Below are 27,333 nucleotides of genomic sequence, written 5' to 3'. Positions count from 1 at the left end.
GAGGGTTAATTACAACATCAACTCGCTTGTCTTTCAAACGGATACCTTGTTTACTACAAACAAATCTCCTCGAAGTTATCGTTGTATTATCTTTCTTGCACTTATTTGCAAATTCTCTTCTAACACTAAAACCTGCCCTTCCTCCATAACTGTTATAGAACTCAAATGAATCATCGTTAGAATCAAACTGCATATCGATCAAAGGCTTATCCGATTATTCTATTGGATTATCCATTACTCACCTGAAGAATAGCAAAGTATAGTATACTTAAATTAAACCAAAGTAGCAGTTTCTACCATGGGAAGGAATACCTATTCTGATTTATTTCTCAGCTAGATTAGACAAAGAAGCAGAAAGGAATGGCATATAAATCATATTCCAAAATTATGGGACAATCCCACAGGATATATGATTCGAGAAACAAAATCTCGACACACTAAGGCTGCGTTTGGTAACGGTCTGAACAAAGAATGCCCATTCTTGACTAGAAACGTTCTTTTGCGTTCTTGGTTTGGAACAACATTCTGAGATCGAAAATGATCGTTTGGTAACGGTCTCAAGAACGCCGTTCAGAGCGAAAATGATGTTTGGTAAAACCTATTCTTCCCTATTTGATATTAATTACAATAATGTCATTTCTTTGTCAATTATACCAAAAAAAGACTTGTAAAATCCTTTTCTCTTACCAACCTTAGCATAAAATTAAAACATCTCATTAACAATAACCAAAGTAAGTATAAAAAGATGTCAAATTTCAAAGATGCCATTAAAATTGGGTTCTTGTGTGGATAAGTGGCATAACTGACTATGCTATGAACAGTTGAATAAAGAGGGCCTTGGTGGACTTGAACCACCATCCTCTTGGAACATGCTCGTGTTCCAAGTGCTCTACCAATTTGAGCTAAAGACCCACCAAGTACTCATTGATTAGGGGACATAGGTTAGAGTATTCTTAATTAATTTACTGTATTAATGGATAGAATCATCATAATGCACTGGTGTATAGCATTGTTAATTTCTACCCTGCAGTTCAGATATCAAGATTGAATTCTTCACTAAAAGGCCGGAGAAATGCAGGCCTGCAAAGGACCTTTGGGATCATCCTTCTCCATGGACATTAAATGAGTGAGTGGCCACTTGCTATAAAATTCACAAGAGGTTCTCCAACTTGGAAGCAGTCCACTATAACATAAAAATCTCTCTCACTCAAACTTCTAGATAATTAAGAGCAATATGCATTTGCCAATTTAGAGAAAACCCCAACATCACATGAGTTCTCAAATTGGAGTCCTGCTGTCACATATTCAGAAAGTTTTAGAATGAAGTCTTCTACAAGTGGGTACTCCAACAGTTAAATAGTAAGTTTTTTTTTTGTTTTTTTGTTTTAAAGTATCACATAACCAACAGGATTTCCTCCTTTCACATCTTCTATTGCATTATGAAATGCTAACCTTTATGACTCTCCCCTGTTCAAAGTATCACATACCCAGAAAAGTTTGGCATGTTATGTTTTTCATATGCGCCCAGATTAACCATCCATCTCCACATTCAAAGACAGTCGACATTACAAACATCAATTGAAATTAAATATAATCTCATAAATCATAACATAACCTACTACATTTACTCCATTTTAAACTCCTCTCCCTCAATGCATAATCGTTACACCATGTGGACTACTGCACAACTCCACCCCCACTAGAACTATTTGGCCAGGTTTACAATCAGACAAGTACAACCATTTAAGAATAAGTAAATTCTAGCATATTGACAAAGTGAAAGACCACTTAAGGATGAACTAACATTTATTTAATCTATTTGGGTTTGAGGTCAGCCATCCATTTTCAATCACCTATATTTTTTATGGAAACATATTATCAGGTAGTGTAGAAGGCAGAGAATCAAAGTGCAATACATTAACCGAATAAATTGAAATAGTTAGGGCTTGAAAGTTGAAACAAAAAAAGCTTCAATGTAACTTTGACACCTTGCGAAAAATAATCAAACACTTGCATTACACCATATAATCTGGATTTTTTTTTTTGCAGAATTGACACAAAACAGATTTTATTCAAGGAATCTCTTAACTTTCAGCCACACGATAAACAGGAAATCGGAAGAAAAAAATATACATCACTCTAATCCTACAAAAAAACACCCTATTCAAAAGATCTTCTTCTACCAATCAAACGCTTCAACAATACAAATCAAACATAAATCCAAAGAAAATGGTAAATACCTGTGAGAAGGTCTCTACTGTAGCTAGCATTTTAATCCGAAAAATCAATCCACTTTGGCTAAGGAACAAAAAAACCCAAAATTGCAGAGAGCGAGAGAGAGAGAGAGAGAGAGTTTGCAGAGGCTGCGATTTTAACCCTACCAAGATTGCAACAGAGAGAGAGAGAGGGAGAGAGCAAGACAGATAGAAAGAGATAGCGAGAGAGAGAGAGGAAGAGGAAGTGAGAGAGAGATGCAGAGACTGCGAGAGATAGAGAGGGAGAGAGAGCGAGAGAGAGAGAAATCTCACCTTAGGGTTGTAGAGCGAGATCTACTTCTTCTTTGTCTTCAAACTTCCATGGGCAAAAGTGAGAGATGAGTTTTGTCGTCTCCAAACTTCCTTCGTCGTCTCCCAAATTGGTGCTAGCAGAACGAGAGATGAGTTTCGTGGTTTCTCTTAAAAAATCACGGGTTTTGTGACTTTTGTCCGTCGCGCATCGTTCTTTGTTCTTTTGGTGCTCAAGACCTCCGGTTCGTTCTAAAAGAACGAAAAAACGAACCGCAAAGCCAAACACTTTTTCATGTTTTTTTGTTCTTTTTGAACAAAAGAATTGTTCAGAACGCTGTTCTGAACGTTACCAAACGCACTCTAAACTCATATCAAAAATTTAAGCAACAAGAACAGATCTATATTAAATAAAAGGGAATAACAGTGGTTGCACCCCCAAACAATTATCATAAATCATATTCCAAACAAATGAATCCTGAATTTCAAGAGACACCCAATTCGCCTGGTCTTGCTTGTACAACAAAACAAATGAGTCCTAAATCAAAAGAACAAGAAAATAGACAAACAGAGTTTTGAAGAGAAAATAACAGAAATGAAGCTATTTTACTTTCAGATCCTCACTCAGCTTCTTGGGAATTTGAATAAGCAGAGAAAAATGAACTGACTACAAATAAAATAACCTATAATTATCCTCAGGAATAGAAAATAACCCTTTATCAAAATCCCTTTGAATGACACATCCTGCCGACCATAGAAAATGAAAACCTATGGAATCCCCTTAATGTTGCAATTTCTCATGTAAAGCATTGCAAAAAGCTCTCCCTTCCACCCCCCCCCCCCCCAACACACACACCCCCATCCACCCACCAAAGAACCTGTGTCCAATAACTAGCAACATCCATAAATATGAGTGGCCAGAGAATATAACCAGTAAGCATAATATTGGATTTAATCTAAAAATATACATGAAATAAAAAAGATAGCAGAAGTTCTCAAGAAACAAGCACAATAGTAGATTTTATATTAGACAACTTATTAAGTATAACACTACTCAATACTTGCAAACAGTAATACATCACCATTGTAGACTATAATAAATAGCTCATGCTTTTCACTAGAAAAAATTAAGCTGTAGATTTTAATGGTAAAATAGTTGTACCATTTAACAAAAGAGAAGTTTCAAGATAGAGAAAAGCCATGATAAAATATACACAGGAAAAAAAGTCATGAATGCAATTTTTGTTGCGAGCCTAAGCAGAGAAAAATGAGCTGACTACAGATAAAATGAACTCACCGTGCGAGGAAGGCTTTCGTCAAGGAAGGGGTCCGCGGTTGCAGGGGTGAAGTTCACCGTGCGAGAATCCTTCGTCGATTTGGAGAACCTGATGTAGCACAAATGAAGGTCTTGAGTGTTCCCGAGAACCTGATGCAGCCGATCGACGGTCCTCGATGAAGACTAGTATAGTAGATCCTTCGACAGATGTAGTAGACGAGTGTAGTTGTAGAGAAACAGGCTGCGTCGCCAGAGATTGGAACCCTCGATACTCGTTTCAAGTGGTGAGCGGAGAGAGAGAGAGAGTAGGAGGAAAATGAGAGAGATGAAGGGTTTGCTTTTCTGAAACCTAGGAAAACGCACCTTCATCTATTCAAAGTCAGTCGTTGGATTTGCCATAGCCACGTGTCGAGCATCCAAACGATAGAATTGAGGGACTTGAGGGTGTTAGGACTTGAGGAGATAAAAATCCCTGGTTATCATGGAATAAACTATGTCGTTCTAAGGCGAAAGGTGGCCAGGGTTTCAAGCATCCTAGACTCCAGAATTCTGCTCTCCCTCAGTCTTGGTGGGCGACTCAGATAAAGGCTATCTATTTCCCTAGAGATGACTTTTTGGAGGCTAAATTGGGTAATTGCCCCTCATGGGCCTGGAGGAGTATTCTACTTGGTCAATCGGTCCTGAAAGATGGCCTTATTTGGTGTATTCGAACTAAAGAACAAATTCACCTTTGGGGCGAGATTTGGATTCCCTCGTAAAAAAATTTCAAACTTTAAACTCCCCCATTAGAAGACTGTCCTCTCTCTCGCGTCTCTAATATCATTGATCCTAATAACAGAACCTGGAGATTAGACCTGATCCAGCATTGGTTTGCCCTTTCAAACGCCAAAGAAATCCTCAATATTAAGCTAGGCCTCATCCCAAGGCCAGATGTCCAAGTTTGGGGAATGGCAAAAAATGGGATCTTCTTGGTTAAGACAGGCTATCACCTCCTTTGGAACCAACAAGTTGAGAATGAAGCCTTGAGGTCCTCCACATCTCACCACTCCTCCAGACTGAATATCCCAAGCCCCATTTGGAATCTTATCTAGAACTATAGAATCCTCCCTAAGATCAGAACATTCTTGTGGCGATCATGCACCAATGTTGTGGGTATTGCTGAAGGGCTCTCTATGAGGATTATCCCCATTGATACTACATGTGGTCGTTGTGGTGCTGCTAATGAATCAGTGGATCATATAACTTTGCCAAGATAGTCTGGTATGGTTCTTCTCTCTCTCACAAAACTCTGAAAAATGATGGTTTGTTGATTCAAGATTAGCTCTAGTATTGGCTTAAGCTGGCTTCTCATGACAAATGCTGGATCTAGGAAGGCTTTTAGCATTTGTGCCTTTCTATGTTGGCACCTTTGGTTGGCAAGAAATGATCTGGTCTTTCCAATACTCTCAAGTCCCCACAAGATGTTATCTAGTCTGCAGAAGCTGCTTTTTATGAATTCACTAATGCCCAATCTCCTGGTTTCTCCCCTCTACCCCTAAGGACAATCTCCAGCATGCTCCTCTGCAGGCTCAGTGGTTTGCCCCTCCCCAAGGTGTTTACAAGATTAATTCCGATGCTGTTTTCCTTAAAGACAACCAAAAGGGTGCCATTGGCTATATTATTAGAGACCATCTTGGACAAGCTTATATTGGAGTTTTAGAATCTTCAATTATGCCCTCTATTCTAGTGGGTGAGGCAGAAGCGATCAGAGCTTCTATTTTGAGTGCTTTTGATAAAAGTTTCTTCCAATTGATCATGGAATCTGATAACCTGGAAGTAATCAACATCCTCTCCAAATCTCTTAGCTCCCCGATGGAGATCTTAGCCATAGTTAACGACATCAGGTCGTTTTGTGCTCCTCCCATCAATGTTGTTTTCTCTCACATTCCAAGAGTAACCATGTAGTAGATGCCTTGGCTTGGAAAGGCCTGTCCAGTCGGTGTAGGACTTTGTGGCCCATTTCCACTCCTTGGCTTACTTGTCTTATTGACAAGGAAGCCTCGGCTTGTAACCGTTTCTCTTCTGAATAAACTCTATTTGCACAAAAAAAAAAAAAAAGGATAGAGGAAAGTTTTGCATCCACATTATTAAAACATTAATATGAACTATTGGGTTTGAAAATGTTGTAATTCAGTTCAGTTTGATGGTTCAATCAAGAAACCAAAATCAAATCGAATTGAACCGATGAAAAATTCTAGATTTGAAACCAATACTAGAATTACTCATGTGGTGAGTGTGAGACTATTACTCATGTTCTCTTGGGATGTTCTTTTGCAAGGGCAGTGTGGTTTGGTAGTCCATTTTGCTCAAATTATTTATTGAATGCTAATCTGGAATTTTCGAACTGGTTATCTGCTTGGAGAACTTTCACCTCTTTGGGTAAGAAGGAGTCCAGATCATTGGTAACTTTGTGTAGCTTTTTTTGTTGGCACATATGGTTATCTAGAAATGATGCGGTGTTTGGGCGCAAGTTATGGCAACCAAGTGAAGTCATCTCTGCAGTGTGGAAGGCCTACCATGATACAGTGATATTCTTAATACAGTTCAACATGCCTCTGCAGTGCCTATTGCTATTCCCCCCCATTGGGAAGCGCCTCAAGTTGGTATGGTGAAATGCAACTGTGATTTTCAGCGCCTTTGAACAAGGCTGGTGTTGGTTTTGTTTGTAGTGATCACGAAGGTATGGTGCTTAAGGCAGTCTCATGTCCATCTTCATTTTCAGATATTTTGGTTGGCGAAACTCTTGCAGTTCGGTTAGCAATGGTGGAGATGATTGCAGCTGGCTATGAGAAAGTGGTGATTGAGTCTGATAATAGATGTCTGGTTACCTATATTAAGAATGGTGGGCATGATTCACCCCTACTCATTCGGGCTTTAGTGGATGACATTATCCACCTTTGTTCATCCTTTGTTTCTTATAATTTTGTTTGTATTTCACGGGAGATTAATAGCTTTGCTGACTCCTTGGCAATGAGGGCTTTGTCGGTAACATGCACGACTAAATGGCCCCTATCCACTCCATGGATGAGTGAGTTGTGTGCCTCACTTCCTCCATGAGCTTTTGCATGTCTTCTATTCAACAAAGACATGTTTACCAAAAGAAAAAAAAAAATGGCGGATTTTGCTTTCGGTTTTAAATTGACACCATTGGCCCCACAAATTTTCACACTTTAGTGAGAAATGGCGAACCACACGGTCCACACCCACTAGACCCAAACCTCATGGCTAAAAGACGGGGGAAAAGCAGGAAGGCAGAAGAGAAAACACGAACCCTCTCGCGGTCTCTTTCTCACACACTATCTTCTGTACCTCCCTAGGGTTTAGAAATTGGATCATCGAATCCGTTGGTTTATTTTATGTTTTCAAAGGAGAGTTGTTTTCTGTCTGGGAATGGTGAGAATGAGTTGCTTTTCTCTATTGCATTTCATTTGGGGACCTGCAGCTTAAGAGGTATGGCTTCTGTTTTGCAACCATTTCTGATTCGTAATCGAAGCTAAGGATTTTTGGTTTTCCATGTCATTTCGTTTGCTCGCTTGCCATTATATCTGTGATGAACAGCGAGTGCGAATTAGATAGAAAGTCTGATATAGCTGCTGATTTGCCTCGCTACGGGGTGGAACATCCCGATGTAATTAGGGTTTCTGGAGCTACGCCTGGTGAGCATTGCTACGCTGCTCGAATTGATGGAACCGAGTGTTTGACGATGACGGCTGCTGGGTCGGAGGATTCTAGGGTTCTCCCTGAGAACGTTGGTGGAGAAATGGACGCCAAACCTGTAGCCAGGTTTCCAGATGGGCGGGAGGTGGAGGATTTAAATTCAAATGGTACACATGTTGTTTCTTTAGCTGAACATGTAGAGACAGAGAAGGTGAGATGCGAAGAAGTTAGTGTATTGATGGATGTCGATTCGGAGTCTAGGGTTTCCGTTTTTCGAACTGATGACTTGCCATCGAGCAGGGAAAGCCCTGCTCTTGCCGTTCAAGACACGGGAACGGAGCATGCGACAACGAGCTTGGAAGTGATGATACCTGGTAGTTCTTCCGGGGTAACGAGGAGAGATGTAGAAGCCACCTTTAAACGGGCTGGCTCTGATTTTGATTCTTTATACTCTAAGCTCGATGAGAATGCCGTCCATGAGTTGCCAGAGGCACTGGGCGCAGAAACAGCTAGCGCCTTGAAATATGGATTCAAAATAGGGGACATGGTGTGGGGAAAGGTCAAGTCTCATCCGTGGTGGCCTGGGCACATTTTCAGTGTAGCATTCGCATCTCCTTCTGTCCGTCGGACGAAGAGGGAGGGTCATGTTTTGGTTGCTTTCTTTGGTGACAGCAGTTATGGTTGGTTCGACCCAGCAGAGCTTATTCCATTTGATCCTCATTATGCAGAGAAATCGCGGCAGATAAACTCTCGGAATTTCTTGAAAGCTGTTGAAGAGGCTGTTGATGAGGCCAGCCGGAGACGGGCTCTTGGTTTGGCCTGCCTCTGTTGGAACCCGTTTAATTTCCGGCCTGCAAATGTTCAGGAGTATTTTTCTGTTGATGTAGGCGGATATGAGCCTGGTGGAGTTTATTCAGTGAAGCAAATTGAAATGGCAAGAGATAGCTTCCACCCAGCTGAGATGCTTTCTTTGGTTCTACAAATGGCATTGACACCTCGGAGTGATGAGCATAAGGGCATTGATCGGATTAAGGATAATGCCACTATTCTAGCTTACCGGAAGGCAGTGTTTGAGGAGTACGATGAAACTTATGCTCAGGCATTTGGAGTACAAACAACACGGTCTCGTGATTCAATGGGGGTATTATATCAACCTGAGAAAATTCCATCTCGAGGTATTAGTTAGTATTATCTATTAGTATATGCAAGTTTTGTTTGCTTGAATATCTATTCTTTTTTAGTTCATTTAAAAAAAAAAAACTTGGACTCATGATTCATGACCTGAATTTGATCATTTTGCACATTTCTAGTTAGAGTTGTTTTTAGTTTACCGTTTATGTTCAAATGTTAAGTTGTTATTTTTTCAGACTGCACATGGAACATTGATATGCCCCCTGTTATTGGGGCATGACGTAATGTCTTCTTTTAACCTTGGGTTAAAGTTCAATATATTTGTATGTACTGGATATTTAATGTTCAAACTTGCCCAATATATTGGAAGAGAGTGAGCCATGTTAAGCAATTTGTCATTAGTAGAATAGCTCTTTCAGTTTGGAAATTTCTGCTCTATGTTTATTCAATGGAGGTCAACAACCCTTTCTATGTATGACATTCTCAAAATTAGTAGCCTGTCTCTAGATTGTTACATTATGTAAGATAACTGAGTATTTTAGTTTCACTTGTTATAACATATGAAGTCTATTTCTGATTTCCATTTTTGGTGTTCACCTCCATGAGTCATTTTTCTTCATTATTCTTTTGAGATATACTTTTTTTGCCTATGCTTGAATATGCCGTCAGAATTTGCAATAGTAATAGGAACTTGTTCTGTACCTGCTTAGCCCGTCCATCACCACCATTTAGAACTTTGTTTCTGTGTCATGGATTTCTTCTACATTTTTTTTCCTATCATACTGTCAACATGCTTTTGCTTGGGTCAAGTCATTACATTTCTCTTTGTAATCTCACTCTATTGGCTGCTCCTTCTTTCCTGTGGGCACTGAATGTTTGCCTCAGACGGGGAAATTTGGCTGATTTCTCTTTCAAACTAGCACACTTCCCGCATTTCAAAATCTTACTAGGTTAGAACTGACAATATTTTACTTAACATGAAAGTACCTGTGGATGTTGATCATCTTTGAGCATCAAGCTTTAATCTGGTGATTTCTTTGGATTGCTTATATTGGTTGGATGATGGATTTAAATTGAACCTTTATTTTAAATATCTGAGCATTTTTTCCCTTCTTAAAACCATTACTTTCTGATTCCCGTATGGTTACCTCTACACTTCTTATATCCATGTATGATGTTTTTGTCCTGTCCTTGGAGGCATTTGAAGGAGAGAGGGTATGATAATAATAATATTACTCAGGAGAAGCTGTGAAAGAGGTGCTGGTATGCCAAGTATATGAATTCCCACCCTGAGGGCGGTGGTTGCTTTGTGCCATTTTTTTTAGGGGGGGTGGATGGGTTTGTTAAATTTTAAACTTCTCTATTGAAAATTTGGAATGATTAATATCTGGCTGGATTTGTTCTTTGTGTATGTTTGTGAATCACGATTTTGGATTCTTCTTTACAAAATTTATGATTTTGCCATTCAAATTGTTGCAGTTTGATTTGGTTAATCGTGCAACCAACAATGAACTCTTTTTTGTTGCTTTGTTTACCTATGTGATGTAGGCCAAGCTCATAGGTAAATAAAATAGAAATAGAAGAAAGAAATTGGAAGAATTTCACTAACCAGAAAGAAGAGTACAAGGATAGATGGATAACTCGGGGACTCACTCAACCCAACAAAAGAGAACTCACTCAATTCTGAAGGGGCTTAATAGCACTTCCAATGGTTACAATGTAATCAACTCAAACCTGATTTTCAAAATAAAAAGACATTTAAAGGGGAAGAAAAAGATGTTAGATGGGGGGGGGAGAGAACTGTTGGAGGCTCTTGGGAAAGGGGGAAAATGAGATGTTGGGAAGAGGGGTAGTGTATCATGATACCATCATTTTCCTACACTTTGAAAGAACTCGCCCTCGAGTTTGTTATTGGAGTATTTGGGTCATCGATCATCATAATAGGGCTAGAGGTTGGAGATGTTGAAGACGGGGCTAATATTTATGCCTTCAGGCAACTCAGCATGATAAGCATTTTGTCCAATTTTCTTGAGAATGCAACGTAGACCAATCTTCTTGTACTTAGAGCTCGTTGTAGGTGCCACTAAGAAATCTTTCTTTTCGCAAGTATATTATAATCATAGTTCGAGAACTCACGAGATCTCGTCGAGTTTCTCGGTTTTTGGAAAAGCTGAGCCGAGACTGCCTGTGAGTCTCAAAAGTGCAATATCTCGGCAAGATCTCGGTGAGATCTTGGTTAGGAACTCAGTTTCGACCCATTTTTTTAACCCACCTACCACTTAAATACCTTACCTAACTCGACAAAACTCGACATATCTCGGGTTGACCCAAAGTTGAGGCTTCAAGTTGGAAAAAAAAAATGCACCAACTGCGAGATCTTGACTCGTCTCGGTTTTTCCAAGAGCCGAGTTGGTACCGAGACCCGAGTTTTAGTACCTTGATTATAATTAAGTCACCCTTTTCAAATTCCACATGTTGGTGGGCATCATTGGCTTCTTTGTAACGTTCATTAGCTCTTTGGAGTTGGGCTCATGCTTTTGGATCTCCCGAATGTGATTTGTAAGTTCTTCTGCTTCCATGCTACTCTTGCTTGATTTTGGAATTGGAATGCAGTCTAAGATATGGTTTGGATTCTCATACACAATCTCTAATCGGCACTTGAGTGGACCAACACTTGTGCTATTGTAGGAGAACTCTGCTTGTGGCAAAATAAAATCCCATTGGCGTGGATGATCACACGCATGACAATGAAGAAAATCACAAAGTGATGATATTCATGACCTCGGTTTGATCATCTATTTGTGGATGATTGGCACTTGAAAATTGGAGTTTGATACCCATTATTAGCCTCCACAAAGTAAGCCAAAAAGTACTCACAAGCCGAGTGTCACGGTCTGAATTAATTGTTTTTGGGACGCCATGTAGTCTTAACAATGTTCTTTGAAAAAATAAACGGCAATATTGAGGCATTGGTAGTATTTTTGTAAAGAATGAAATGTTTCATTTTGAAAATTGATCTACCACTAAAAAATAAAATCATATCCTTTGTGTTCTTGAGAGTTCAAAGGCAAAGTCCATGTATCTTCCCAAGGATAGGCCGGTATAGACAAGGGTTGGAAAAGTCCATGATTTTGAACTCTTCCTTTACCCCTTTGGCAAACCATGCAGTTTACCAATCCTTTCCACATCCTGATTTAATTTTGCTCCAAAATATTGCTCTTTTACGATTGATATGGTTTTGTCCATTCCTAAATGACTTCTTAAGCTACCACCATGTAGTTTGAAGAGGACTTGAAGTCTTAGGGTCCATTCAACTAGACAAAGGTGATTTCTTTTGAATAAGTAGCCATCTATTATTGCAAAATCATCATTGTTTCCATTTTTAGTGGCATGCTTCCCATATTTTTCCAAAATATTGGTTGGCCAATTTTCCGGTAGAACTTCAAACCCAATAATTTCATTAGACGATGTCTTGAGAAGACAAAGCTTATGTCTAAGAGCATCACATACTTTATTCATTGAGCCAGGTTTGCGATGGATTACAAAAATAAATTCTTGAAGGTAAAGAAATCTATTTGGCATATCTTGAATTGAGTTTCTTTTGGGCATTCAAAAATTTAAAAACCTCATGATTTGTATACAAGACAAACTCTTTGTGAATCAAATAATTATCCCAAAATCTCGACGCATGCACAACAACATAGAATTCAAGATCAAAAGCAGAATAAAGTTTGTTGGCCTTATTAAGTTTTTCATTTAAGTAGGCTATGAGATTACCATAGTTGTTTAGGTGTTGTCTAGTTGTCCATGCGGATTTTTTGGTGGCTAGGCGATTGTCGCCTTAGTGGTATTGAACCAGGTTTGGCCTTTATTTATGTTAAATATCATTTAAGTGAATGACTTTAAGATATTATTCATAAACAAGCTAATACCCCCATATTTGAATCCAATAAAAATAGTTAAAAAATCAAATTCCAAAAAGATAAAAAGTCAACCCCACAGTTCAAGAACAAAAATTTGATTTTAGGCGGTAGGTGAAATTTTAACTTTCTAATGGTATGGTTTTTCTCAAATTTAAAAACTCCATAAATCTTAATATGGTAAACATTGCTAAAAACCAAAAGAGCGGTAAAATATTCATTTGTTTTGATATATAAAAAATATTTTCATTCAGAGTGATTTTGACAATATTTGTGCACATCCAATAAGGTTTGACCAGAACATAATTCCGTCAATATAAATCAGATTTAGGCAATCTTGGATTTGTTGGAAAGTTGGTTGTGTTCTACCTAATACAAAAAGTCTTATGTAAAAATAAAATCATTTGACCAATTAAACTTCTTAGAGAACAATAACCACCTTTTGGTTTCAACCTTCCATAGGTCTCATAAAAATCCTTTTTGTCTTTTAGAGTCCCACTAGAACCTTGTCAAACCGTCTAAGGGAATTTCTTTTCAATTTTTCTTCATCCTTTATAGCCAATTGGTGTGTTTCATCAAAGGTGTTCAAGTGGTGTAAAGCAATTTCATCTTGAATAGAAAGCTTTAAACCACCAACATATCTTGCTACCAATTGATCGTCACCTTATGTAATCAAGTTGGCATAAATATTTGAAGAATTATTTGGTACAATCATTCACACTTTGGTTACTCGTTTGCCGAAATTGATGAAATTTCTTATATGATGTGTGAGAAAAATCGAGAGGGAGAGGAGGGTGGTGAGACTCACTCAATCCAACAAAAGAGGATTTACTCAACTCCCAAAGGGGCTTAATATTACTCCCAATGGTTATAATGTAATTGACTCAAAATTGACTTTCAAAATAAATAAGACACATATTTAACGGGGAAGAAAGAAAAACATTAGATTGGGGCGGGGGAGAAGAAAGAGATGTTGGAGCCTTTTGGGAAAAGGGGAAAAAGAGATGTTGGGGAAGAGGAGGGGGGGGTAGTGCATCATGACGCCATCACTATGCATGGGCATAGGGAACTTTTATCTCACTTCCAGACCTCTGGGTTTGATAGAGGGCAGCTAAAAATGTTACCCACAAAGTTGGGAGCAACCTTGAAGCAATGCTCATATTGATTAAGCATAATATGATGACTATTGGCGTCCTCGCCTTGTGTCCCAACAATGGCCTTGCTATACTAATGCGAACAAGGAAAGTAAGGCGAGGCGAAGCTTTGTGAGTTTGCGCCAAAGCATCAAGGGTGAGAGGTTTATATACACAGACTATTACAGAGATTAGAAGTCTGAAGGAGGTATCAAAGGGGAAGTACTTTCGGACACATCCTTGAGAGGCTTTTGCGAAGAACCAAAACCTAGCAAAATGAGAGTTCTCCAACAATTAGACAAGATGTTAAGAGGAATGCTAAGAAGAAACGGATTCAGTTAATGTCGCTATTTATTGAATTCTTGAAAATGCCCTTCAGAAAAGAATATTCAGCGTTGGGGCCAAAACAATAGGGGAGAAGGTGTTCTGAAAGCATATCTTTCTTGGGGTTTTTTCCATAGTTGTATATAGATGGTAGGATGTATCTACCTAGAGCCATAGGTGCTGCCAGTATTTTTACAATTTGCTTTTCTAATGTAGGTCTTTCAGCCTGGTATGGCATTAATGCTTTGCCTTTCAGCTGTGGTATACCCTACCTGATCCGAGTCCAAATCAGTTTGCGCGTACGCGGAGAGTAATTACTCTCCACATATGGTGGTTAGCTGACATGTGGCAAAGCCACCACAAGCTACCTTCTCTTCCTAAACTGCCATTGTTTTTTTTTTAAATCACATAATGGAGTGGGACACACGTGTTCATTAATCGAATATACTCTTCTTCTTTGCAGAAGGCAACTGACGAAGGAACACCACCACCGAGTAATGTAGGGCCGGTTGGGAGAAGGGAATAGTTGAAAGGGAAGGAGATGGATCCTTCGGCTCTGATACCACTTAATGTAGGGCTGGTTGGGAAGAAGGGAATAGTTGAAGGGGAAGGGGAATAGAATAGGTGGCTCAGGGTTCAACAATGCTATAAGCTGTATTCATTCAATCGTGGGGGCCCTCAAGAGCTCTTACATATTTATAGCCTCTTAGCTAAAAAGAAAACAAACTTAAACTAGGACTCAAACTAAAACTAGGATTCAAAACTAAATCCCAATTAGGATTACAAATCCAACTAGAACTCAAATAAAAGACTGAAAACATTCAAATAACCCTAAACTGGTCCCACGATTTTGGTGCTGGTGTAGGGGGGATCCCTACACCTATCTACTCCTACTCTGGTGCTGGTGTAGGGAAGAATCCATACACTTGTGGCTGGTTCTAGGCAGCCGAACTACATCACCGAGAGTCACTCCCCTCCCTCTGCTAACCATCATCCCCCCTCCATCGATATCATAGCCCTCCCTTCCTGAACTTTCATGGCTTTTCTTAACCCAGTCTCCACTCCGTTGCCCATCTTCCTTCCGATCTTGCTTCTGTCTCTACTCTCTAGTATTTTCCCATTTCAAGAAGAAAGTGAATAAAAACATAAAAGAACAAAAGCATCTCACAACTTTTCTCTCTATAAACCGATCAGCCCTCTTGTAATCTTTCATGTCAAATATTGCTTCTATTTATCGACGTCTCAATTTTGATCAACTCAAGTGTAATACTACTCACTCCTTCAATTTCTAAATTGAGCTTCAAATTCCTAGTGCATGCATGATCTTTTTATATTTTCTTTCTAAATTAATTTTGGTGCGTACTCTTCCATAAATCTCTCTACCTCCCTCCCCATTCCCGACTCTCCCCCCACCCTGACCCTCTCTCTACGCTCTCCCTCATACTCCATTACCGAAAGTGCAATGGTTGGGAAAAAAAGTTGCAATGGTTGGATTTTGAGCTCTTCACTCCCAAATGCCCAACACTGACTCTCCCCAGTCCCTACTACCCCCAACATAGGCTCTCGTCATAAGCTCCCTCATCCCACCCCCATCCCCCACGCACTCTCCCCATCCCCATCCCCATCCGTACACCCACAACCCCTCTTTCCTAGCGGCACAAGGGCCAGAGGCCAGAGCTGCGGCAGGGTGACAGTCGTAGCTCTATTGTGCACTGTGTTTTCCTAGAGTGTTCAGCTACATCGCTGTGGTAAGACCGTAAGATTCTTTCAGCACAATCTAGCTAGATCTGCCGGTTACCCTTGTCTCTATTGTGGTAAGATTTTTCGGCTCAGGCTGGTGGAGATCCTCCGGTAACCATTAATTGCTTCCTTGTTTGTTGTATCTAGTTGTTTCTTGAGTTACATGTATGGAGTCTTGACTAAGGGTGTCAAATGGGATGGTTCAGGGTAATTGGGATAGTTTCTTACCGGTTTCAGTCCTAAGGGGTTCAATCCCAGAATTGCTCAGTTTATTAAATGCTCCCAAAAATAGGATTCAGTCCCGTTTAATAATGAGACGGTCCGGTTGCGGTTTTTGTTCCTTAACCAATCAAATATGTACAAAATTCCTAATTATACAAATAAATTTTCAAAACAGATAAATAATTGAATATATTCCGAAACATAAAATAATCAAACATCAATTCTCAAGAATTAAAAAACTCAATTAAGCCCAAAATAATGATAACCCTTAGGTATCATTTGATAACCTTACGTTTCTAGTGTTTTTGTGCTATTTGTGTTCCCAGCACACAAAAACATCCAAAAAACCAATTGATAAACCTGTTTTGTTTCATGTGTTTTTGGTACCATAAATCAAAATTTATGATCATTTATGCATCATGTAACAGATTTGTAGAAACAAGTTTTACTTGTTTTTACAAATCTTGTACCAATTGAATGAAAGTGATTCCCGATTAAAAAAAAAAAAGAAAAAACAAGGGGTCCAAAGTCGAGAAACAAACTGTGAACTGTCATCATCCTGAAGAGCTTCACAAAGAACCAGCAAGCTCTCTCATCATTGCGTGTTCATCGTCCTAGATTGCTGTGTGTTCATCGTCCAGCTACCCTCCCTCCCATATCACTCGCTCATTCTCTCAATCTGTGTCTGTCTCTGTCTCTCTCTCTCTCTGAGCTGGTCTGATAATCTTCAATGGAAGACCATAGAAGGTTGCCAGGAAGCTTTGTGCGAAATCTGTACAAAAAACCCATTTTCCCCTTCGTTCTTCTCTCATCATTGAACCCTAGATTTCATAAATGTCAAAATTTTCATATATTCTTTATGATTTTCTGAATTTGATGTTGAGTTTGGGAAATGATTTTAGGGTTCTGCATGTGAGATTTCTTAGTTTTTTGAGTAGTTTCTGGTTGTTGCACTTCCTCATTACGGTATTGCTTAAAGATTATTACGGTATTGCTTAAACATCCCCAGAATGCAGATTCAAGAGAGAAGCATTAGTTGTGAAGATCATTACGGTATTGCTTAAAGATTATAGAGAAGGAAAGTGGTGTGGTGTCTGGAATCTGGAGTGGCAGAGAGATTTGCGGGCCTAGAAAATTTTAACAGGGCTTAAACCTTATGTTCGAGGATGAGTTAGTTCATCTCCCTGATTTGATCAGAGTGGAGACTGGTTATCAGATCAGAGTGGGGAAACACTAGTAGGATAACTCCTGTTTCTGGGTGGGTATACCAAACAAAGTAAGGCAAGGTAAAAGGTTAGACAGTTTGCCATAATTAGGTGGTCAGAAGAAGAAAAAAAAAACCCAAAAAGAAAGAAAAGACAGAAATGTAGAAGAAGCCAAAGAAATCACAAAAAAAGGAGAGGGCCCTTCTAATTACTTACTTGCCATCTCCATGGATTGAACTGGTAAGGCCAATCGTAATGTTGTTCATCAAGGTGAACTGATCTAAAGTATGTGAAGACACACCATCCCTTTGGTATTAAATACCCTTTTATCCCTACATCTTTCATTGCCTTACGCATTACTCCTATGATTGTTGTTTCCCATCCTTAAGGTCTCTGTCATTACCTGTCCATGTATTGTTCATGTTACGGTGTATGTGTGTGTGTGTATATATATCTATATATATATGGATTACCAGAATTGGGCCCAACTAGCAAGTCTGAAACTTACATATTGTGTAAATGGTAGTGTCATGTAGTCATTCCAACATAAAGTTGTCAAGTTTAGCTTTTTGTCTTTTCAACTTCATGTTTTCTTCTTGAGATTGGTAGAGAGATTTCTTTATTAAACAATACAAACTACAGTACTTGCAGGATTAATTAAGAAATTGAGAGAATAAGATAGAAAATTAACAAGTTGGGTTCATATTTATATACCATCAATTGATGAAGAGCTATTGGAGAATCACTGAGATACTTTATAGCAAGAGTCATTAGGAGGGGTACTGAATCTTCCCCTGGTATGATTAAATCAATCAATGTACAGTTCATGTTACACCTTCATATTTATATATATAGGAGTGAGTGCTTGTTGTGAAAAAGATTTTGTTTGGGCTTGGAGATGAAGAGGAGAGGACTGTATTAGATTCTTAAGACAAAGAAACTCCATAGTAGGACAAGACCAGCTCATCTTTCTCTTCTTCTTTGATACTGCATCTAGAATAAATAAGTCTAGCGTAGAAGTAAGAAAGAATGTAACAGCAAATCTGATCTCCTAAGCCTATAGACCCAGGAGGTGTAACTGCAGAATGGATCTCCTAACAACAGGGAAGAATATGGAACTGACTAGACAAGAGACCACTTCAAATAAATCTTAGATATGAAGTTTCTGAGTAAACAGATGAATAAAGAAGAAGATATGATGTATAGAAGTTAACTGGATAAGAATGAAAACAGAAGTGCTGCAGGGTAGGAAATAGGTAGATGTTGGAAAATAAATAGAAAATTGTAGAAGGGGAGAAAATAGGTAGAAGACTAACCTGAGTTGTGATATTTTATTACAAGTTTATTTCTGAAAATAAACTGTTTTGAGTCTGCAATAGGGGATAAGGCTGCTGCCAAGTGTGTTAATTGGTTGGGTTATTTCCTTTGTGTGTTGAGCATTGTGGGAGAGTCTTAGGGTCTGATATAAGTTTAGATTTGTCATTTAAGGCAGATGACAAGCCAATGATTAATGATGAAGGGGCTGGGTTATGACTGAATGCTTTAATGTGATTTTCTCTCTTTATGTTACTTTTCTAAAGTACTCGAGTTGGTTTCTTTTTTAGTTTAATGTGATGCATGTGATGATCTACTGTATAACTATGTTATTTATGGTTAGGTTAGACATTATGGCAACCAGCTCAAATCCTGCTTCGAACAATATTACGTGGAATGTGAATGAGACTGATAAATTTGTTTCTCTAATGATTAAGAATGTGAGGGATGGTCAAAAGACCAACACAACATTCACAAAAGTAGGTTGGAATAACATCCAAACTGAAATGGAACGGGTTTTTCAACATCCTTTTAAAAAGGACCAACTCCGTAACAAGATGTACAAATTACAGAAGGATTATCATAGCTTAAAAAAACTGCTAGAGACAACAGGATTTGGTTGGGACCCAAATTCCAGGACAGCTACTGCAGAAGATTCTGTTTGGGAATCTGCTATTAAGGTAAAACATTCCTTTCGTTTCCATTAAGTGAATTCCTTAGTCCATTAAGCCAAAACATTTCTTTTAAATGAATTTGGTTTTAAATATTCAGGCAAACTCAACTTGGGCCAAATTTCGAAGGAGTAGCCTTCCATGGTGGCCTGAGTTGCAAGAGATCTATTCGAACACAAGTGGGAATGGAGAAAGAGGAGTTACCCCACAGAGACCTACAGTTCCACCTACGATCAACATTGGTGAACAACTGGATGATGAGATACCTACACATGGATCCCTAGTGGCTTTGGATGAAATAGACCCAACTGATGTTAAAGACTGTATAACTCCTCCTACCAAAGGCCAGAAACGGAGTCTTGATAAAACACCAACAGATTGTAGGAAGAAGAGTACCTCAAAAGCTGTGCAGGCTATTAAGAGTGACTTTAGCAGGTTTATTAACTGGAAAATGGAACGGGCGGGTAGTACCACTCCCACATCCTCCTCAGTACCTGGTTTTTCTACCACTACTTTGCATCCTACCGTGCCTCCTACTGATCCGAATTTTGACGGACCTTAGAGCATTAAAGCTTGTCAGGCTATGTTGGACAGCATAGAGGATATTGCCCCGGAGATGTACGTGGGTGCAACTCAGAAGATGATTGCTGACTTTGGTTGGAGAGTATCATTTATGGAGGTAAGAGCTGACAGAAAGATGTGGATACTGTCCGTATTCAAATAGTTATATTTGGGTTGATAGTACATTTGACTAGTCCTCCTAAACAATGTTGTCTAAACAATTTGATATTTTTTTTTAGTATTTGTTATGTATTTGGTTTGAGTGTAACTTTTATTTCCTGATTTAGGTACTTATTTGGTATGTATTAAGTTGAATGTTATTTTGATTATGTTCTAGGATAGGATTGAACTGGTTGTCGAATTATGGTTAATAGAAATGACATTAGTAATTACTGTCATATTTTTACAGATACGTCATTCAACTATGATAACCCAGATGATTCATCAAGTGACGATGACATCATCCTTTTAGTTATTGTGGACTCTGTTATTAATTTATACAATATTAAAGAATCGTGTATGGATGGCGTTTATCCTAGATCTGTTATGGCCAATGAGATATTGAAAGGGCATTCAAATTATTGCTACATGGAGTTTAGGGTTGAAAGACATGTTTTCCTCAACCTACGTGACTTGATGGTTCGGAATAAATGGTTGAATGATGCTTGTTATATTTGAGTTGATGAACAACTTGTTATATTCATGATGAAAGTTACACATGGTCACGGTACTAGAAAGGTGGCAAGGTCATTTCAGCGGAAAAGTAAAAAATATATAATGGTATCCTTAAAAGACTTTTTTTTTTTGGGTAAATATCCTTATCCTTAAAGACCTTACGAAGATGGATATAAACAGAAGATGAAATTATAAAATTTTTGTGCATCTCTGTCGCTTTTTTTTTTTTTTTTTTAATATACATTTTATATGGATTTATAATAACTTTTAATGTCTTAACATTGTTGACTTTATATGGATTTTAGTGTTACTGGCATTTCTGTAATTTATAGTAACCTATTAGTGCATCCTTGTCTCATTTTGTTAATATACACTTTATATTGGCTTTTTATAATTTTTAATGTCCTAACATCATTGACTTTATATGGATTATAGTATTACTGGCATTTTTGTAATTTATAGTAACCATTACAAAATTGTTGCAGAAATAGGTTTTATCAAACACTCTTACAGTACTAAAGGTGTTCTGGATACGTTCCTGGAACAGGTTTATCAAACACCATTTTGCAACCCAGAAATATGTTTCTGCAACCAAAAACACCAAAAAGCATTTTTGGTGAGAAACAGAACAGAAACACGCATAAGGTTATCAAACTTAGTTTTTCTTTGTAATTACATTATAGCCCTTATATAAGTTATAGTTATTAAATATTAACTAATTCTAAATAAGTAATTTAGGCAGGCTAAATAGGTCCTAGCGGTTCCGGTTCTAGCCGGTTCCTTTTTGCTTTCGATTCTAGACCCGTTGGGAGACTCGTCCCAGAACCATCCCCTACCATTATATTATATATATTTGGTGCGTTAGGTAGGCAGCCGACACCGTATTATATTCATCCAATCACTTTTGCATCGATCCTATTTTACGCTTATTTTACGAGTTGGTTATGTTGTATCTATCTATGTCTTCTCAACCTCATGCTAAGGCACCCCTTTAAGCGGCACACAACGTCAACACCCGAATGCAGTTGACAAGTAGGATGGATCCTTGTACAGTAGACAAGTGTGAGTAAAGAAACTAGTCCGTAAGCTTAGGATCTTAGATCATAGGATCCTTAACGTGTAAAAGCTTAGAGTTGATAGATGTTGTGAGGAGAAGAAGGATTAATATTGCATGTACTCAAGAGACTAGATGGAAGGGTAAAAAAGCTAAGGCGTTGGACGACTTTAAACTTTAGTATACGGAAGATCAAAAGAATAGAAGTGGAGTGGGCGTAGTAGTGGATAAAGTTCTTAAGAATGATATGGTGGATGATAAAAGGTTTGGAGATAGAATTATATACACCAACTTTGTGTTGGAGAAAGAGGTTGTCAATATAATACCCCAAATAGGACTGGATGGAAGTAGTAGGTTACAATTTTTGTAACACATGGATCGATTATCGCAAAGTTTCAGTCAAGGAGAAAAGATTGTTAGAGGGGGTGTCTTGAATGGTCATGTGGGAAGAGACCGTAGAAACTATGAAGGCGTACATGGAGGCTATGGTTTTGGAGAGAGGAATGAGGAGGGGATCTTAGTTTTAGACTTTTCTATAGCTTATGATTTAGCCATTGTGAGCGTTTGTTTTTTTTTTGAAGAGGGAGCAATATTGTTACCTACTGGCTGCTTTGTATGGATTGTAAGGTTATATACTTGGGGAGAGCCTAACCACCCAACACACATTATAGTGTGGTGATAAGCGTAAGAACTGAGGGAAGGACGACATCGTGAATTCCCAATTACAATTGTGTTACACCAAGGTTAGCCTTAAGCCCTTACTTGTTTGCGCTTATCATAGATGATTTAACTAGAGACATACAAGATGAGGTTCCTTGGTGTATGCTTTTTGCTGATGATATTATCTTGGTGGATGAGACAAAAGCAAGGTTTAATGCCAAGTTGGAGTTACGGAGATAAACCTTGGAATCAAAAAGTCTTAAGATAAGTAGAACAAAAATAGAGTATATGGTGGTGTAACTTTAGTAACACTAGGACGATTAATGAGGTGGTGAATATCTAGGAGAGTGAGATCCCACAAAGTGATTATTTTAGGTATCTAGACTCAACCATAAATAAAGAAGGTGATATAGAAGATGATGTTGCTTAGAGAAATAAAATAGGACGGATGAAGTGGAGAGGAGCATCTGGAGTGTTATGTGATCAACGTATTCTGTTTAAAGCTTAAAGGAAAATTCTATAGAACTGTCATATGACCGGCTGTGATGTATTGTGCAGAGAGTTGGGCAGTTGAGAAATGTCATACGGACAAACTATGTGTAGTGGAGATGATGATGTTGAGATGGATGTGTGGCAAAACTAGAAGGGATAATGGAAGGAACATTCATATTAGAGTTTAGTTGGGATTAGCTCTGATACATGATAAGCTTTGAGAAAGTCGTTTGAGGTGGCATGATGGCATGACCATGTTCAACGGAGACCTTGGGGAAGCTCCGGTACGGACTCCTACGGAGGAGTGATTTGATTCAAATGGAAGGCACTAAAAGAGCCAGGGCAGCCCTAAAATAACCCTAGGAGAAGTGGTGAGGAAAGACTTCCATAGCTTAGGCCCCTTTTCGTTTATGATGTCGAATAGAGCTGATTTGAGAGCTAGGATCCATGTAGCTGATCCATTTAGTTGGGATAAGGCTATGCTGTTGTTTTTGTGCTGGTGTACGTTGTTGATGTGTCTTGTATCTTCCCAAGCCCTTTCTTTTTAACCCCATTAGTGATTATATCACTTTTTGATATGCATTGCTCTGTCAAAATATCGTGGCAAATTTTTTTTATTTTGTAGTGTAGGTGAAACAGTGCAGGATGGCTTAGAGCATTGAACCCTGTGGGGTGTGTGCATGATTTTTGGGTAATCACTATCACACGTCTGTGAAGTTTAACATAAGCAATTATTTGGTTTTCAGCATGTTTTCACCGTCAATATCTTTACCACATCTTTACAAGGTTTCACAAATTGGTATCAGGTTGTCAAATCCATATTACTATGATATGGGGATCATCTATCTCGTGTGTGTTGTGGATTGGCAATTTCATGCAGTTTGTCTTTATGATTTGATCCATAACAACCCTGATTCAATCTGTCCTATGATGCTCTTCCTTGGACCTTCCCTTCATCTTTTTATCCTCATTAAGTGATGTCTGTAATTATGCCCTTTTCCTTTCAGCTTTTGTGATCAGCAGTTTATTGCATAAGTGTTGGTGAAAATCAAAATCTGCACTTAAAAAGTGTTGTGAATTAATTCCAACGAGGTGTGTTTGGCTTCTTTTATCTTCTTTTTAGTCATCTTGTGATATGATGCACCCTGGCATTGCTCCAATAATGCACATAAAACTTCTATAAACAGCAAGTCTGTGTTTGCTTCTCTCTCTCTCTCTCTCTCTCTCTCTCAAGTCTTGTCAGAAAGACGGGACAAGAAAACAGAAGATTTTGGTTAATGGTGTTGTATATGACCTAACTGGTTTCTTATGGAATTGCCTGCTTCATTCATGTTAGACACAAACCACATAGATTAGTTGTTTTCTGTCTGCTTTCTAAAATGTAGGTCGATGAATGTAAGCTGATTTTGGTCTGTGGGCTGGTTGGGATTAATAATTATTCGCTAAAGTAGTTTCTCTACATCTATCCTGTTTGGCATGAAAAGGAAGAAGGTTAAACGGAATGGTAATAGGAATAAATAGCCCCCGTGTATTATTAATTCCCCTTCCCCCCTCGGTCCCAAGCTTTTGATTAATAAGTTGTATATGGGTTTGTAGTAGTTTCAATCTTTCAATTTGTTCTTTCTCTTCGGAAACTGGCATTGTATTTTTTTGTTAACATGTTTATCTTTTTGCACTCTTATCTGCTCTTCAATCTGGTTTTAAACACTGTTTCAGCTCCTTTGAGTGGCCCTCTGGTGATTGCTGAAGCTCTTGGTGAGAGGAAGAGCTCGACAAAGCCTATAAAAGTTAAAGACCAATCAAAGAAAGACAAATACTTGTTGAAACGAAGAGAAGGACCAAATGATCTCAAGTCGCATCACATTAGCCAAGGACCTGTAGGTACATCAGTACCATCGAGTTCGAAGGAGGGAGTGGCAGCATCAGCAGCTGGGGACTTTGTATTGCAAAAAAGAGAATCAATGAAGCCTCATACTCAGCGAAAAGTAGGAGCAGGAATGATCAGTGGGGTTATTTCAGCTCCGAGTCAAGGAGCAGCTGAGCAAGAGGGGATTCAAGCAGCAGACAAGAAACCAGTAGTGGCTCCTAAAAGCTCAGTTGATTCGCCTGTGAACACAAGTCAGGTTACTGAATTGACTGGTTCTCAGTTGCAGGCTGCACAGGAGGTTCAAGAACATGGAAAACAACCTCTGGATGAGGATATGTCTGGCTTGGAAGAGGTGAAAGGAAGAGTGAGTGTAGATGTGGTGGGGGGTCCCGTTCATTTATCTAATACAGGGGGGATGTCAGAACACCATGGTGCAGTACACCATGATTTTTGGCAGGGAGGTGAAGCAATGGTTGATGTGAAACGTGAGGAGCAATTGAAGGTTGGCAATACAGTTGAAGTAATTGAACAAGCAAAGATGAGAATCACAAAGCCCTCTGAAGATCACAATGGACTTGATCAAGTGTGGCAAGGTGCTAGTGGTATACCTTTGGTAGCCGCTGATGTGAAACATCCTGCAATTAAGATCATAAATACAGGCAGTGACACAGGGATGAAGGCCAAAAATATCCGCAAGCGCCCTGGAGAGGAGCTGAACTTTGAGAAATCTATCATGGGGGAGAGAAAGAAGAAAAGGAAGAAAGAACCAGGTTCAAAGGCAAGCCTGGATTATAAACCAAAACATCTGAAAAGTGGAAGAGATGGAGAATCACGGAGAAAATCTGCAGGAAAATCCATTGGCATTGGTATGGGTTCACAGAGAAAAGTTGATGGGGCCAACGATACCTTCCCTTCCAGCTCAGTGGTCGCTCCATTAGTGGTTGATATGGAGAATGCAGATGTTGATCTCCCACAATTAGTGGATGATCTTTTGTCTCTCGCTCTTGATCCCTTCCATGGTGTAGAACAGAACAGCCCTGCTATTGTACGACAGGTTTTCCTGCGGTTCCGATCTATTGTCTATCAGAAAAGTTTGGTTCTGTTGCCCTCGACTGAAGCTGATACTTCTGAGCAAGGCAATAAATCTGCAGCTGGTACTGGTGCTCTAGATATTCCTCTTGGTGATGAGGGAAACCAGCCTTCTGATTCAAGGCCACCTAAGCAGCTGTTTAGATCAGAAGATCCCACAAAAGCCGGCCGTAAGCGTAGGCCCTCTGACCGCCAGGAAGAGATTTCTGCAAAGAGGCTGAAGAAACTGAAGGACCTGAAGGCGGTGACAGAAAAAAAGGCTGGCAACTTGAATATTTCTGATTTACAGCGAGACCGGAAAGATGTTAAAGATGGTGGTGTAGTAGTGCGAGCAAAGCCAATGAAGCCAGTTTCTGTGAAGAAACTGGAGCCGCCCCTGAGGGGGGTGGCAGAGCCGACAATGCTGGTTATAAAATTCCCCCCTAACACAACACTGCCATCCATTCCAGCGTTGAAGGCACGGTTCGCTCGCTTTGGGTCACTTGATTACTCTGCCATCCGTGTGCTTTGGAAGTCTTCGACTTGCCGCGTTGTTTTCATGCACAAGTCCCATGCACATGCAGCATACAACCATGCAGTAAAGAATAGTTCCCTATTTGGGAGTGTGAAGGTGAAGTACTTCTTGCGTGATTTGGAAGTACCAGCACAGGAGTCGTTTGATTCGGTCAGGTGGCGAGAAGATACTGGCGATGAGCCCTTACAGTTCAGGGTCCCATCCATGACTAATTCAGCCGGAGAGCCTAGGCAAGCAGCTTTTCTGCCACGGCTACCTCAACCCTCCGTCCAGCTGAAATCGTGTCTGAAGAAGCCAAATGGTGATGAGTCAGGGCCAACCGTGGGTGTTCCAAGGGAGAGCCCACGTGTAAAATTCATGTTAGGAGGGGAGGAAAGTAGTAAAGGAGAGCAGTTGGTGGTTAGTAGTAGCATCAACAACAATGGTAGTAATGCAGATGGTGGTGCATCTTCTCTTGCAATGGGTGTTAATACTAATAGAAAGAACTTTCAAAAGGTCGTTTCTCCACTGCCTCCTCTCCTTCGTTTTCCCCCTTGTAGTATTCTGGATGCGCATGAGAGTCGTACAGTTGCGCAATTACCCAAATACCATCATCTGCACGATAGCAAAGTAGAGACAAGGAACAACCTCCACAACTTCGTCACCACCACCACCACCACCATCACAATCTCTGCCACCAACATTGACATCTCCCATCAGATGTTAAGTCTTCTGATGAGGTGCAGCGACATAGTAACCGACGCGAAATCCTCGTTAGGATATGTTCCTTACCACCCTCTTTGATGGCAACTGGTGCCGATTGGGTAATATAAACATGCTTGGACTACCGTGTTGGTTGCTGCGTGCGGCCTGCGAAGGCAAAAGCTTGTGGGTGTGACATGGGATGGAGGTTGTAAGTTGTAACATAACACAAGAAGCCTTGGGGGGAGGCCTTCTAGGCCATGTTTCCGTTGGGAGCATCTGTAGTTTAAATTAAATGTGTTTTTGTTCTTCTTGTGGATAATTTGTCTAATTAACTGATCTCAGAATGATAGAAACGTGCTTACCGTGGGATTTTTAGATTTTCTTTTCTGCGAAAACCTACCTATAGTTTCCGAATCAGAATTATGGCTCACCAGAGTATTGAGGTTATTGCTGAGTTAGAAGTTTACCATGCGTCCGAAAAAATGGGAGATGGTTTTTTGTGCTAGGGGTGTCAAAACCTAGGCTGAACCGATAAAACCAAGCAAATCTGACTGATAAAACCCAGGTCAAACCAAACAGTTCCTTATCGGATTGGTTTTGG

At 39.4% G+C, this 27,333-nt stretch overlaps 1 protein-coding gene across 1 annotated transcript; it reads left to right on the top strand.

Moving 5' to 3' along the window:
* Positions 1 to 7,121: 7,121 nt before the first annotated feature.
* LOC122667910 lies at positions 7,122 to 27,025 on the top strand. Its single transcript, XM_043864392.1, has 3 exons — positions 7,122 to 8,651; positions 24,295 to 26,905; positions 26,946 to 27,025. The coding sequence occupies exons 1-2, from the start codon at positions 7,370 to 7,372 to the stop codon at positions 26,829 to 26,831; spliced, it is 3,819 nt and encodes a 1,272-aa protein (XP_043720327.1). The 5' UTR covers positions 7,122 to 7,369; the 3' UTR covers positions 26,832 to 26,905; positions 26,946 to 27,025.
* Positions 27,026 to 27,333: the final 308 nt, after the last annotated feature.

This window comes from Telopea speciosissima, chromosome 7 (assembly GCF_018873765.1).
Source record: "Telopea speciosissima isolate NSW1024214 ecotype Mountain lineage chromosome 7, Tspe_v1, whole genome shotgun sequence".
In the NCBI taxonomy this organism is placed as follows: Eukaryota; Viridiplantae; Streptophyta; class Magnoliopsida; order Proteales; family Proteaceae; genus Telopea; species Telopea speciosissima.
This window is presented reverse-complemented; position numbering and strand designations above follow the sequence as displayed.